Below are 15,072 nucleotides of genomic sequence, written 5' to 3'. Positions count from 1 at the left end.
GCAAGCATGGTTTTTTGGCCATAGGAGAGTCTTCCTCCATGCTATCAAATTCTTTAACAGTGTTCCTGCAGCTTTTTCTGAGCACAGCACTTAGAGAAAACTGATTTTCCTCAGTTATTGACTAAAGAAAAGGGAGATGGCTCTTCAGAGAAATGACGTAACTACTCATCATCAAATGAAATCAGTTATTTTCTGGTTAGTTGACCACTGACTTTTATGCTTTCATTTGGAAATTAGGGCCTATTTTCTTCTTTCAAAAAAGCCTACTAGTGGAAAATTGCAAGGAAGATCAATGAAACACAGATGATTTTTAGTGCCAGTCTGACACCAAAAAGATTATGTAAAAATCCCAAGCCCATTTTATCATGGTTTGTAAGTGCCTTATTACAGAATTTTAACTTGCCTTTGTCGTTTTGTCTTTAGAAAGACTGATCACAATTCTTTTTCCAAAGGGCTGAGAAATACTTCCTAAAGCTTCAGCCAGACCCATAAAGTTCCACCACTAATGCATTCCAAGGGGGGCGGGGGGGGTGGGGGGTTGAATTACTTTGCTTAATGGATACTGGGTTTTAGCTCTGCTGTTTCAGAGAGCATGGAAGTTGGGATTTTTTTATTATGCCTGAAAGCAGTTCACTGTTTGAACTATAATTGTACTATATATGACCAAGAATACCTGAAAAATAAGAGAGGTAAAATTAACTTCTATACAGCGTCACTCTATATAGTGATGGCTAGCTACTTGTTTCTGACACCCATTTTAAGCAACATTAGATAGTTTTACCCTTCTATAACCTAAAGTAACAGTAAGCTCTTCTAACATCATCTTAGTTACAAGTACACAGTTAACTTGTGGCAACAACAACCCACTACTAAAAGACTTGCCCCATCTGCCAGTCTGATGAAACCAAAGAAAAAAATACATAGTTAATTCAGTATAAGATACTGGTGAGTCAGAATTATGTATCATCACAATATAATTATACTTTTTTAATTAAAAGAAAAGGATCAAGAACATGTTACGAGGTCAAACAAGTATTTAATGCTATGCTAGAATCGCTAAGACTTAGTCATGACAGTAAGGCATAAGGAAACTCAGGAGTTTGAAAAGTTCAATAGCTTACCATGTAGCAGAACACATTATAACAATCTACTACCAAAACATTAAGTTTGGGGTTGGTTTTGTTGTTGTTGTTTGGGTTTTTTTTAAAGGATTAAACTGTGGAAGTAAAACCAATACAAATCTGACAAGATGACAGATTCTGGTAACAAAACTGATCAGAGGTAGGTAACATTTGTTCAGATGAAAGAAAATAAAGACATTTGGTAGCAGCTTTTGACTGCTTCCCAGATTGGAAACTAATACAAAAAAGATTAAGTGTCTACCGTAATTCTGTCACACCACCTTACTTTTTGTGCAGAATAAAGCCCAACCCCAGTATTGTACTACAACCCCAAATATACAATAACTGCCTCACTGGGATTTAGGATTACCTTTACACACAATTACCAACCAAAGGTGATAGTTATGCAGCCTTAAATAACACGAAGACCACAGCATCATCGCTGTCAGCATGACCAAAAGGAGATCCCATTCTTCATTGCCTGAATCCTATAGCAGGCTCAACACTTCCTAGGCCCCCCCCAAAACACAACTTCATGGCTAAGTGAATAGTTTCCAGAGTTCACAGGAAGTTAAACAACATTAAGAGTAATTAAGGAAAAGCTGCGACTCACTAAATCACTTCTGCTGCTGCCTTGCGAGAATAGTTTCTGTGTACACGCATACAACAAAAGCACATCACAACTGCATATAAAATGAGCAAAGCAAGACGAGAGTCCCTGCGCTATTCCTAACCCACTACCAATTTATTCCAATCACCACTTGCTGGAGAAGGAAAGGGCGCGCTGCAACTACAGACACTTAAGCAGACAAGACTACAATGACAGCAAGACAGAAATCCCAGTTTCAAGGAATCGAAAACTTACCAACAGATGATGTTGGTTGTTACAAATATGGAAGACACAAGGCTTTAATTCAGCATGCTATCTACAACCTTAAGTGACATATTCAAGAGCTTCAGAGAACATATCTAACAACTCAAAATTACATGCTACTATAATATTTACCATTTGTGTGGGTTTTTTTTAAACGGTAACTATTTTAATTGGGTCTTAGAAAAAAGTGAGTTAAGAGTACATAATCAAGGCAAGTATAAGTTGTTTGAGAAAACAACATTCATAAAGTCAGGATTTGTTTTAATTTTTCCTCTTCTCAGACTACCAGAAAAGATTTTTCTTTTAAACTATGCATTTGACACTTAAAATGACACCTAAAATATTAAATTAGAACACTTCTCTTCCTTAAGCATTAGAAATTTACTTATTTTTTCTACAAGTTAAGAAAACAAACCAGGAAGAACAAGAAAATATAAACATAATATTAAGTATGCATACTCCAACATAGCTGTTTTCCCCCTTCTAAATCATGATATTAGAACCCTGAATTAGCAAGGTAAACAATTCTGTCTTCCAAAATTCACTGACAAAGGACTTTTCTTCCAATTTTTATTACTTCCCCATTCATTACCAATCCTACCCAGAAAACAAACTGACAGCAATTGTTTAGGCACGTCACTTCCCCCACCCCTTCTCTTGTAAACTTTGAAAGGTATTCTCCCATCTCTTCCTTTCCACAAACCCCATTTCAACCATTCCACTCTCCAACCATCTCCTACTCACTTGTTCAAAATCAAACAAGTCCACAGAAGACAAACATATGAAGATCAATGGAAAAAAAGAACAAAAAAAATCCAAGCCACCAAGCTGTAGCTCAGGAAGTCCCTAAGCCTCAGCCTGCAGGAGGCTAGGAAGAGATATGGGGAGGAAGTAGGGCTGTTCTGTTGAAGCTTTCTTCTCCCAACAGCTGCTGCTCTCAGAGGTAGTTGGGCTGGGCAGACATTCAGTAACAATCACTACAGCTGCTCTCATCCCAGTTCATCAAATTCAGGCAATGCTGATTCATAATACTGAGTGCTTTCCTCCTGATCATGACCCTCCTTCACTGGCCATCTCTGTTTCCTCTCCTAATCCTTACCTGAAAAAGTAATTTGTATCTACATATTTCAAAGTAAGCCTTAAATCTTTATAAGTGTAAACATAGAGCTGTACAGTCACGATCAAAGCAGAAACCACACATTGAAAGAAGAGAAATAAACAGGCACATTTATGCAAAACACTTTTTAATACTATCTACCAGAAAAACAAACAAGATCCAGTTACCTAGTCCTTTAGGCACATGAAGTAAAGCGAATTAAAAGACAATAGGAAAAACGTTTTGAGTTTTTTGACAAATACTTTTGGAGATAAGTAAAGCATAATTGAATATTGTCAGTTCTTCTCTGTATGAATCTGCCTCCTTTCTACATCTTTTGTATGTGATCTTTGGGGAAAAAAAATTGTCCCAGGCTGACGTGAAAGACTATGTTTTGATACAGTCAGCATTAATGCTAGCTCAAGCTGGAAACTCAAAATGGTACACCAACTTAACGTTTGCTATAAAACTTCTCTGAGGAGCAACGCTGAAAATTAGCGGGAATTATACAGAACTACAGAAAAACGACACCAGGAATTAAAGCTGGAATACATAACAAGTAGGCGGAACATCAATATCGACTTTTTACCCTTATTATATAAACACGTTCGTGCAGATGCAGTAGGAGGTGCTAGTAAATGAGAACTCCGAAGCAGCACTTGAAAATTGTCTCTCTCAAGAACGAAAGACCCATAGGTTCCTGCCCGAACGTTACTTCCATACAACCGCGGAAGAAATCACCCTCCGCAGACACGCCCGCCGAAGTCTCCCTCCCGCGGGCCGAGGGCCCCTCCCCACCGCCGGCACCACACGGCACTTCCATCACCGAGTTGCCAACTACCCGCCCGCGTCCCCGCGGCAGCCCAACCGCCGCCGTCGCGGCCTGGGGCATGGAGGGGCTGAGGCGCGCCGGCGCCGCAGCCCCCGAGCCGGCGGCCGGGCCGCGGGCCCCGCGGCCTCCCGTCACCGCCGGCCCGCCGGTCGCCGGAGGGGAGCGGGCTTTCCCCGCCCGGCAGCGGCGCCACGCCGCCCGCTCCGCCGCCCGCCGCGGCAGGAGGGCCCCGGGTCGCGGGCGCTAGGCGGGGGCGGCCGGCGATGCCCGCGGGGCGGCGACGCCCCGCCGCGGCCCGACGGGCGGGGACGGGACGGGACGGCGCGGCCGGGGTCGCCGCGCCCCGCCTAGGCCCAGCCGCCGCGCCGCCCCCGGCCCCTCAGCGGCGTGGGCGCGGGGCCGGCCGCGCCTCACCTTGGAAGCGTTGCCCGCGGCAGGGAGGTGCGAGCATCGGCGTCCCCCGCCGCCGGCCTCCACGAAGCTTCCCCCCTCCCCCCGGCGGCTCGCCGCGCTCCGCCGGCCCCGGCAGCCGGGCCACGTCCCTGCCCGCGCCGCGCGCAGGCGCACTCCGCCCGCCGCCGCCGCCGCCGCGAGGGACAGCCCCGCGCCCCCTGCCCGCCGCGGGGAGACCCGCCGGCCCGAGACGGGGGCGGGGGGAAGGGGTGGGCGACGGCTCCGCCTCGCCGGGTTCGCCGCCGGTAACGGGCGCGGCAGCGCCTCGGGTAGCCGGGGGCGGGGTCGGCCGGCGGGAAGGTCACCGGCGCTGCTCCCGGGCGCAGCCACGGCTCCCCTGCTTCACGGCGGGGTCCGGCCTCGGTGCCGTCGAGCCGGGTGGCAAGCTGCCCTCGCGGCCGCGCAGGTCGCTCGTGTCCCGCTTTCTTGCGGGTCTCCCCCGTTACAGTAGCGAAGACGTAAGGGCAACCCCCCAACCGGGGGCCAAGCCCCCGTCTTGCCCCACCACCCCCCCGCGCCCCCGCCGTTCACAGAGACGGCAGAGCGAAGAAGCCGCCGCACCGCCTCGACACAAGGCGAGGGCGCGTCGCACCCGCTCCGTTCGGAGTAGACTTTTTTGGGGCAGACGGAGTGTCTGCCCAGGGGTTGCCACAACGCCATCTCTACGTCGGAAGCCGCACGTAACGACGCGTTCTCCGGGAGCACCCAACAGCCTCAGGGCAGACGGGCCCTTCCTCACAAGCGTGTGTTGGACACGTTTCGGCCAGATGCCGGTTAGGTTACGCAAACAGTTGAGAGACTGTCCGCCCGGGGCAGCTCCCCATCTAATAATGGGCCCATTTGCCATTGTCCTTCTACAATGAAGGATAGAGACTACTAGACAAAACCGCAGAGAAGTTTTCATTTCTAAGGATTCTAATAACAGCATACTTTAAAAAAAAAAATCCGACGCCACCAGAACGCATACAATACTCTACATACTGCTTTATAGCCAAGTACGCAAAGAACACACTCTTAAAAAATAGAAGTAAGCAGCAATGGCAGGAATAGGTTATAGACAGGCCTCCAGCATAACATTTTTTTGCTTCAGTAAGGCTATCACTGTTGCAAATGACAGCAGGAAAAGTAAAATTGCTACAAGTGATCACACAGGTCAGTCCAGTCACAGACAACAGCCTTACTGCATTGGGTCCCCTGCAGACAAACAGGGAGAGATGCTTACAGGAGATGCCACTGAAATACCAGTTTCATCAGTCTAAGAGACTTCTTCCAAATACAAGACACTGCTCTAAAAGACCCGCATGATACCTTACTCTCCACACCATACTCAAGTAAAAACACCACATACAACATAATAGAAATTGAGAAACAGCATCAGAGAAAAAAAAGCAAATATACTTTTTTCTTATCAATAAGTCTTATCAGTAAGAAATATTTTATTAAAGCATGGAAAATACTAGCTTTTACCTCAACAAGTTCAGAGGCTCTATGAAGAGCAGTCACCCTTTCCACAAACATTGTCACTGAAGGGGAAAGGAGAGATTTACCCTGAATTTGTAAGTGATTCAGGGGAGGGGCTAATAAGCTCAGCTGGAGCCTCCTTGTTTCGCAGGGTGACAACGAGCAGGAAAGCATGTGGAGGTGTGAGGGGATAACAGGCTGGTTTTTGGGATGGTGAGCTATTTTAGGAGCAAAAAGTCTTCTTACAGAGAAGACCAACAAATTGATTTTATTGTTTCTTGTTTAACAACAAAACTAATGGAGTTTTGCTTATACCATTGACCGTGAGGCATTTGTCATCAAAGTAATTGCCCAGCAGTTGCCAGCAGGCCCTTGTTGGAGAGCACGAGTTTATATGCTAGAGGGTAGCTAAAACAATGCACTCCCCTAGAGTTACTTTATGTAAAAATTGAAAAGCATGTAGAATGCTGAACTTTCTAAAATGCAGACTTAGTTAAATAATTTCTGAAGCTAGCAGATACCTACCTGGTAGGAACCATGCTGGTACTTGCCTGGTGTAGGAGACATTTATTATTTCTTTCATTCTCTTGTGGTCATTTATACCAAATTAATAACTTTAAAAAAGACTGGTGTGTGTATAACAATTAGCGTAGGTTGTTGTTTTTTTTAAGTAAAGTGAATGAGGATAACCAGACAAATGCGTCAGGAACAAAGGTGCTGGCTTTGTGCATTCTTCTCTGACAATGTCAAGAAATCTGATGCCGCTTGACCTGTTTGTCCCAGGATATATACGTGTGTGTATATATATGTGCAAGTATATATTCTTGCTTTAATTCCTCAAATATCAACTATCCCAAGCATCTGTAATTTATTTTAGGAACAGCATTCGAGTGGGTTTTGTTTGGTTGGATGTTTTTGTTACTTTCTGTTTGACCAACCGTGGGAATTTTCCTGAGAAAACGATGGGAATTAAAATCCTATAACACTTCCATAGCTGGTGATTTTGGGGATCAAATCTATTGACTTTTCTGTTGTCAGCTTCCCTCTGCCGTGATACATCCCTTGCAGATCCCTGCTTAGGCAGTTACGAAGGAAGACTCGGAAGCGACGGCGCGTTACGCGTAGGCATCAGATGCCGGCAGCGTTATTTTTCCTCCGAAGTGTACTTCCCTCACCTGGTCAGGGACACGACCTGCTGCCTGCAGACAGGACGAAGGAAGCCCCGCCCGCGGTGCGCCGGCCCGACCCCACCCCACAGAGGCCCGGCCCCCGCCCCCGCCCCGGTCGGGGGGCCGCGGCAGCGCCGTGCAGGCGCTCCCCCAGGCCGACAGGGGGCAGCACGGCGGGCGCCGGGGACAGGCCGGTCGGCGGCGCCCCGCCTCGCCGGCCAGCCTAGGAGCTGCGGCTGCGCAGTGGGCGCGGCCTTTTCCCCCCCTGCTGCGGAGCGCAGTCGTTGTGCGGAGCGGGCCCCGGCCTAGGCCTAGACCGGACAGTACCTGGCACGATGGTCAGTACCGGCCCCCGCGGGACCCGCGCGGCGGGGGGGAAACTCTGCCCGTCGCTCTGGGCCCGCCGCGCGGCTCTGCCCGCCCGGATGGAGCCCGATTGGCTCGGGCCCGGGGCCGCCGCCGGCGGCTCCAGCGTGGCAATGGCTGCCGTCAGCGCCGGGGCTGCGCCGCGGGGGGGGCTCGACGGGGCTCCGGCGAGGCCCGGCCCGGCCCCGCCGCCGTCCGCGCTGCCGTCCTAGGCCGCGGCCTGCCGGCTGGCCGGGCCGGGCTGCGGACGCGTGGCGGCGGGCCGGCGTGGGAGGGAGCGGGAGGTGGGCGGCCGGGCCGGCGTAGGAGCGGGCCGGCGGGCGGCGGGGCCGGGTCCGACGGAGCCCCCGCTCTCCGGGGGCAGCTGGCGCCTGGCGGCAGGGTCGGGGCGTGCGGGTGCCTGAGCTCCCGCCCGCCTTCCTGCCGCGGCGTTCCGCCTCTGAAAGGCGGGCAGGTGCTGGGCAGCGGCCGTCCCGTCGGGATGTCAGCAGGGCTCGTTGTCCGAGCCGAGTGGCGGGGGGGGCTGCGGGAGAAACCGGCTCCGTGACACAACTCGCCCGAGAAATAAGTAACTGGCCGTGGGGGAGTGCCTGGGAGTGAGCACAGTTAGTGCTCCGGCCCTTGCAGAGAGGCGTCTGCCTAACAAATACGGTTTTTGCTTTTCTCCTGAAAGCGTGTCAAGTTATGGGGAGAAGGGTGTGTTAGTTCCTGCGGGAAGGATAGAACTTCTGGGGTTTGATGCGTTGGGGTTTTTTCCTTTTTTTTTTTGTGATGCTTTTTTATGTACATGTATAAGGAAACCTGTCGTTTTGCTCCTGATTTCACCGCGGTTTTAATCATAGCACATTTAGTGAGAATGGTCTTGGCTTACACACTTTTATGTTAATAACATCTGGTTATATTTCTTATTCAAGGGGTTTGTGAAAGTTGTCAAGAATAAGGCATACTTCAAGAGATACCAAGTGAAATTCAGGAGAAGGAGAGGTAGTGTTAAATTCCCTGTAACATATAATTAAATGTCATTGGTGAATGTCCCTACTTCTTTCACACGTGTTTTCCACTTTTTCAGAGGGAAAAACTGATTACTATGCCCGCAAACGTTTGGTAATTCAAGATAAAAACAAGTACAACACCCCTAAATATAGGATGATTGTGCGTGTTACCAACAGAGACATCATTTGCCAGGTAAGGTCTGTGGTGCTTGCTTCTTACTTACTGGCCTACCCTGAGTGAAATAAACTGAAAGGGGGATGGTGAAAGCACCTGCGGTTTTTTAGGCTTAATCTGAGCAGTTTTTATATTGTAAAATAGTTCCTTAGAGCAGAACAATCTTTAACATTGACACAACTTCAGTTATAAACCATATTCATGATACAGAATAAGTTTTATTAGTGTTGACATTTTTCAGCAAGGTTATTCACAATGTGAGATTGTACTGTTTCAATGATGGTGAGATAAGTAGAAGATTTTAGGGAGAGGAAAGATGTTTCAATTTTTTTCTGCTTTATTTGAAGTGCCTTGAAAAGAGGGCCTTTTTCCTTGACTGAAGACAACAAAGTTGACTACGTGACCTGTCAACCTGCATTGGCTATTGCACTGTATCTAAAAGTGCCTTCTCTTTTGAGTTTGTTTTTTTTTTTTTTTCTATGATGTTATGTGGATCATATGAAGCAGCTAGGACTTCTGATAGCTTTCCTGTGCGATTAAAGGAGACTGGCAAATAAGAATAGTAGGCATTTTTTTCATGCTTATTAAGTATGCAGTTTTGTGTTGCATCATAAGCTGTTTCTCGCCGTGGGTCACTTTCTTGTTTCATTTTCAGAATGTTTTGACTAATTTTGAAGTTAAAAACTTAGGCATGTTTGTTCTATCAAATACGTGTTGTTAAGCTCAAGAAAGAAGCAGCTAGAAAAGTTTAACTGTCATTTCTTTTTTCATAGAATAATTATCTGTTGAGAACAGTGGAGAGTGCTGGTTTTACAGTCAGTTCAGACGAAGCTTTGTGACCTTGACGAGGTTATTTTATCTTTGAAATTAAAAAATCAGTGGTGACAGGCGCTTACCATCTGACTGATAGTCCCTTTCCAGTATGTAGGAATCCTGCAAAAAGGGGACAACTTTTGGATGTAGAAAGGAGGTGTGCGAGTCAAAAGGAGAAGGTTCTGTATGTGAAAGGAACAGTAGAAACACCTCTGATAGTACTGCTGTCTCACAGGAGACCCCTGAGATGATGAAAATCTCAGACCCATTAATAAAATCATTCCATAAGGTTAGTAACAATGTTATCACAAGCTCTGTATCAGATGCTTTTTGCATATTTCTGAGGTGTGTTATATACTGTGTTGTATGAGAACTACATGCAGGAAATGGGACAGAATCCATCCACATCCATAATGATTCTTTGAAAGGTTGCTTTTGTAGTCAGTTTCCTGGCCTCTTGATGTATGTGAAGAGGTAAATAAAAGTTGTTGCTGGCATACACTTTCTCTGGCCTAATACAGGTTTGAATTCTTTGCGTCTGTACTTGAGTTTATTGTGCCTTTAACACAGCCCCTTGAGCTTACATGCAAAGGTTGGTAGTTTGCTGGACAGTGCTATACAGAATTCCTATCAGCTTAAGTAGATGTCAAAGAAGCAATAAATCAAATATTGTGAGAACACTAACATTTGTTTTGTTGTCAGATTGCCTATGCCAGAATCGAAGGCGACATGATTGTCTGTGCTGCTTATGCCCACGAGCTGCCAAAATACGGTGTGAAGGTTGGCCTGACCAATTACGCAGCAGCGTACTGTACAGGTCTGCTGTTGGCACGCAGGGTAGGTATCTGTCAGATTGACTGGAAGCTGCTGCTCTGTTTTTCTGGTTTTCTTACAAAAGGGAAAGCCCAGTTTCTTAAGTGGCGTGTTAGAATAGATGTCTGACTCTCTGGGCCTCTCTAAATAATAACTTTGCTCTTTACCATATAGATTTGATGGCCTCTTGTGACTGTCAAGTCACAGTGAGAAGTATGACAGCAGTTTCAACTCCAGCAGCCCACTTTTAAGTCTCAGCAGTTAAGTTTGGTGGAGGGAGGGAGTCAGGATAAAAATGTAAGAAATGTACCTTTCAGAGTTTGAACACATGTAAACACCATCCATCCATTTTCTATACGAGCTTTTGAGTTCACTGGTGTACCTGTTGGAACAAAAAGTTGAAACTTAACAGATGTGCTTACAGTGGTGGTTGCTAGAAGCTTTGTTATTAGTATGGGGTGCATAATTTTTGTGAACAAATTTGTTAAAAACATGAAGATTCTACTGCAAATTCATGCTTTAAGGTGGTGGTGATTCTTCATTTTGTCAGTAAATGGAATGAATTTGAGAAGTGCTGCTTTTTTTTTTTTTTTTTCCTTCCCCACAGCTTCTGAATAAATTTGGCCTTGATAAGATCTATGAAGGCCAAGTTGAAGTGACTGGTGATGAATACAATGTGGAAAGTGTGGATGGAAAGCCTGGCGCTTTCACATGCTACCTGGATGCAGGTCTTGCCAGAACTACCACTGGAAACAAAGTCTTTGGTGCTCTGAAGGGTGCAGTGGATGGTGGTCTGTCCATCCCTCATAGGTAATTAGTCTGTTTGGAAGAATTCCTTTAGAATTAACCTGAGATGCTTCTGTATGTGACAGGGTCACTTCATGTTGAAATAATTTTGTTATGATCTGGTAATGATTATGTAGCCTAGGTTCTGGGGTGGGGTTTTTTTGGTTGGTTCGTTGGTTGTTTTTTAATCCACAAGTGCAGTTCTGATAGTGCTGCTGGGAATCTTGCAACTATCAAGAGATGCTATTAAACTTCAGAAACTAAAGAGCCATCTTGTTCTTTTACTAAAAATCATCAAATGATTGAATGCATTTAAGTAAATATCCTTTAATAGTCTCTTGTTTTAAGTCTTCAGTAAATTGTGTGTATATTAATTTCACTCTGAAAATCTGTACATATTGGGTACAAAACCATTGACATTTGCTACAGTTGTCAGTACAATAGTAGGTCTGAGCAGTCCACCTGTACTTAGAATTTCCATGTGGAAGTTTTGACGATTCCTGTCATAAGCTATGAATGAACAAATGAAGATTTTTGGCAGTGTTATCTCACTGATATTACAGTTGACTGCTGCTTTCTGGTAGCAGCAGTGGGGAAAAAAAATCTGTTGTATATTTTCCTACCCTCTCCCATGCTGTCCTAGTGGTTCTTGACTAATTGTCCAGTTTTTTTGACTTGGCTGCTACATGATGATACTCCCAATGACTGAACACTCTGTAGTTGGTCCATGGTGTGTATATGATGTACTGCACTGTTTCAAGACGGGACTGATGGCAGCTGAGATAACTTAAAACTTCTATTTCTTAATTTGCTTTATCTCTTCATTTTTAATTAGAGGGTTCTGTCCCTCAGTTATCTGTAGAAAAATCTGATGTACCAGTTGTTTCTGTGAGGAACCTAGCCTCTGAATTAGAGTGTTTGGCAATATGTCTTAATCTGACTGTCACTGCTGTTTCACAGTACCAAACGTTTCCCTGGTTATGACTCAGAAAGCAAAGAATTCAATGCAGAGGTTCACCGCAAGCATATCATGGGCCAAAATGTTGCAGATTATATGCGTTACCTGATGGAGGAGGATGAAGATGCTTACAAAAAACAGTTCTCCCAGTACATAAAGAACAACGTAACACCTGATGGGGTAAGATTTACCTGGCTGGCTCTTGTGCATTAATAGAGATGCTGATAAGTCTTGTGTAGGGAGTTATCTAGTAATGCAAATAAGCTTGATATGTAAAATAATGTGATTCATGTTGTATGTTATCAATGCAAAGAAAGTATTTTTTCCTTTGTAGATCTTTTGAAAGTGAGATCTTTTTTCTTGCTGTGAAGCTTAACATTCTGCATGTAAATCTAAGCTTACAGGACTGCATTCTAAGCTGGACTGATTTCCCCCCCCCCCCCCCCCCCCCCCCGATACGGAAATTAAAGCTTCTATACATGCTCTCCACTCAATCCTAATCCTGCACCACAATCTGTCATTTCTGCAGCTGCAGTGGCTGCAACTGTAAGGATGTGCTGTATGTCTAAACTGTTTCATGATTTGTGTGACCCTATAGGTAGTTCTAGGTGCCAGGTGAATACAGAATAGCCCAAGCTAGCTCTATTGTAGAAACTAGCATATCATGAGATTATAGAGAGTGTAATACATCTTATTGTAGTGCTACTTTTAGAGTACTGCTTACAAAACACTGGAAGATACACGAGATTACCAAGGTGCTTCTTTCAAGTGTTGAACTCCTTTCAGATGGCTTGTCTTGCTGCCTGTAATATTCTTGCTTGGTTTCCCCACTTACTGGTTGTGAAGTTTGCAACAAATGTTCTCATGTCCCCTTTTTAGGCGATGGAAAACTTGTCTTCATCCTTTATCCCTTTATTGCTATGGGGTTTGGGTTTTTTTTGTAAACTTAACTAATTGCTAATTTTTTGTAATTTTGTCTTTACTAAAAAATAAGTAATGTTGTATTGTAAATGCAAACTTCATCTATTTTACTAAACAATATTTATAGCTTGTAGTGCAATGAAGCAACTCCAGGACTTATGTCAACAGCTAGACAGTTATTCTTTATACATTTAGAAAATTTTTCATAGCTGGGATCTAGTGGTCTTAATTAACCACCAGCAATGGTATTCTTAAAATTGGTGCCATTACAGAGCCATAGTTGTCTTTGGGACAGAGCAGCATTATTGCATCCTTGGGGATGATGCAGGGACTGTTATGGTTCTTGCAAGACTTGTTAATGTGTAGCTGCTTTCACAACTTAGACTTTTTCTCCCTCTTCCTAAGCAGCTTTGTAATGTGTAGGGTCTGAAAAGTGTTAAGATTCCATGTCTGATGACAGACTGTGTGTGGAATAATTTTGGTTCAATAAGTAAACATGAGGATTCTAGGTAGAAGTAGAATAACTTTCTAGACTGCCTTTTAATTTAAATGTAGGGAAGCTATGGCACTGAACGTAGGCTTCAGAGGAAATTAGTACTTCAACTGCAAGATGTTAGCCTGTATTTATGAGACTTGTAAGTCTGTAGTTGCTCTGTGGCCTTGGTTCCCTAACTGTAAAATAACAATAAAATTAATTTTTCCATTTGTAATTTAAATTGTATCATAGTGATCATAGGAATCTCAGTATACTGTGGCAGTGATCTTCTGTATGAAGAAAGTGTTTTAAAAAGGTAAACACAAATTTAAAAGCTGTATTGTTATGATACCAGTTTCTAGTGCATGTTCTGATAAGGGTATCCTGGATTTTTGATACGATCCTACAACTGGACTACTATGGAGAATTTAACAATTTTTTAATTTTTTTTTAAGATGGAAGAAATGTATAAAAAAGCCCATGCTGCTATACGGGATAATCCAGTCCATGAAAAGAAGCCCAAGAGAGAAGTCAAGAAAAAGAGGTAAAACTCTCATCCTCTTTAACATGAATGTGATTTTTCTGTTGAAGATAGTTTAGCTATATTAAAACAAGTAATGTAATCCACTTTCCAGTTTTCAAAACTCACTTGTGTTTTAGAAAGATTAAGGGACAAGCATTTCTCTATAACTTAGTCAGGAGTTAACTTTAGCAGTAGGAATCTAAAATTTAAAAAGTGGAACATGTTTGTGGCCTGTATAGCTGGAACTCTTCAGTGTGTATCATCAGGTCTTAGTGTTTTCACTGCTTCTCTTCATGTGAGGGGAGGCTGACTAATTTATTGTGACTAAACTATTGATTTTTCAGGGGTCTGGGAGAAAAGAAATCAAGGCACAGCTATTGCATTGGGCTCAATATTGTCTGTAGTCACAAAAGAATACTGAGCTTGAGGAATTAAACTACTGCAGTCTAACTATACCTTTTTGTGGTGCCCTAACTACAGCCTTAAATCATGAGGAAATAAAGCATGTTACAGAAGTGGGAATATGTTCTAGCATAGCACTCTTAATGACAGCTCTGGTGCACTGCAGCTTTCTTGACCACCTCTTTGCTTATTTCTGTGTTGGATGTAACATACACTGTGCTTACATTGCAGATGGAACTGTCCCAAGATGTCCCTTGCCCAGAAGAAAGATCGTGTTGCTCAGAAGAAGGCTAGCTTTCTCAGGGCCCAGGAGCGTGCAGCTGATAGTTAAGACAACTTCCACATTTTCTATGAAGCTTTGGAAAAAGTGGCAATAAATTTATTGAGTAAGCAACTGTGTAAGACTGGCTTATTAATATATCTTAAAGATGCAGAATATTTTTTATGATCCAGCTCTTCTGCAGCCTTAAGGATTTTTTCTCCTCTTTCAATGTACTGTATGACTTGAACTCCTTCACAGAGAAGTGACAGACTTGAAAACCAAGGCTGCTGCATTAGAATTATCTATTCTATATCCTATTTCTATAGGAAAATCACTTTAATGTTCGGTGTGACTATCAGACCCTAGATATAAGAACTTGCTACTTCTAACTACAGAAAGATTTCAAGTTTTTGAGAAGGGCTTTACCTGTTCCTCACTTTTTTTTCAGCATACTTAATGTTATGGGGAGGGGGGAAATCTGTATGGAGCTTAAGAAAAAAGGAGAAGTAGTCACAGTAGAATTTAAAGCCTCTGCCCAAAGACAGCCTAGGCTTTCAGGAACACAAATGGCAACACAACT

General features: G+C 44.4%; 2 protein-coding genes and 1 non-coding gene across 6 annotated transcripts in view; 2 read left to right on the top strand and 1 right to left on the bottom strand.

Annotated features, from left to right (window-relative positions):
- The window catches only part of EVI5 (ecotropic viral integration site 5), an 87,783-nt gene extending 83,312 nt beyond the window's left edge, over positions 1 to 4,471 (bottom strand). For all 4 annotated transcript variants that reach the window (XM_075039002.1, XM_075039003.1, XM_075039004.1 and 1 more), the window contains exon 1: positions 4,338 to 4,471. The gene's annotated coding sequence lies outside the window, so the exon portion shown is untranslated. The remainder of the gene's footprint in view (positions 1 to 4,337) is intronic.
- Positions 4,472 to 7,212: 2,741 nt separating this feature from the next.
- Positions 7,213 to 14,624, top strand: RPL5 (ribosomal protein L5). Its single transcript, XM_075039008.1, has 8 exons — positions 7,213 to 7,344; positions 8,287 to 8,356; positions 8,442 to 8,557; positions 10,055 to 10,189; positions 10,773 to 10,975; positions 11,912 to 12,089; positions 13,761 to 13,849; positions 14,462 to 14,624. Exons 1-8 carry the CDS (start codon positions 7,342 to 7,344, stop codon positions 14,559 to 14,561), a joined length of 894 nt encoding a protein of 297 aa, XP_074895109.1. The 5' UTR covers positions 7,213 to 7,341; the 3' UTR covers positions 14,562 to 14,624.
- LOC142036165 (small nucleolar RNA SNORD21) lies at positions 11,633 to 11,729 on the top strand. The gene has a single exon (XR_012652096.1). It is a non-coding gene; the product is annotated as a small nucleolar RNA SNORD21 (small nucleolar RNA).
- Positions 14,625 to 15,072: the final 448 nt, after the last annotated feature.

Source organism: Buteo buteo, chromosome 10 (genome assembly GCF_964188355.1).
Source record: "Buteo buteo chromosome 10, bButBut1.hap1.1, whole genome shotgun sequence".
NCBI classification, from domain to species: Eukaryota; Metazoa; Chordata; class Aves; order Accipitriformes; family Accipitridae; genus Buteo; species Buteo buteo.
This window is presented reverse-complemented; position numbering and strand designations above follow the sequence as displayed.

Coding starts and splice junctions, on each gene's coding strand:
- RPL5 (XM_075039008.1), top strand. Junction 8,357..8,441: donor GAAATTCAGGAGAAGGAGAG/GTAGTGTTAAAT, acceptor CCACTTTTTCAG/AGGGAAAAACTGATTACTAT. Junction 12,090..13,760: donor ACAACGTAACACCTGATGGG/GTAAGATTTACC, acceptor TTTTTTTTTAAG/ATGGAAGAAATGTATAAAAA.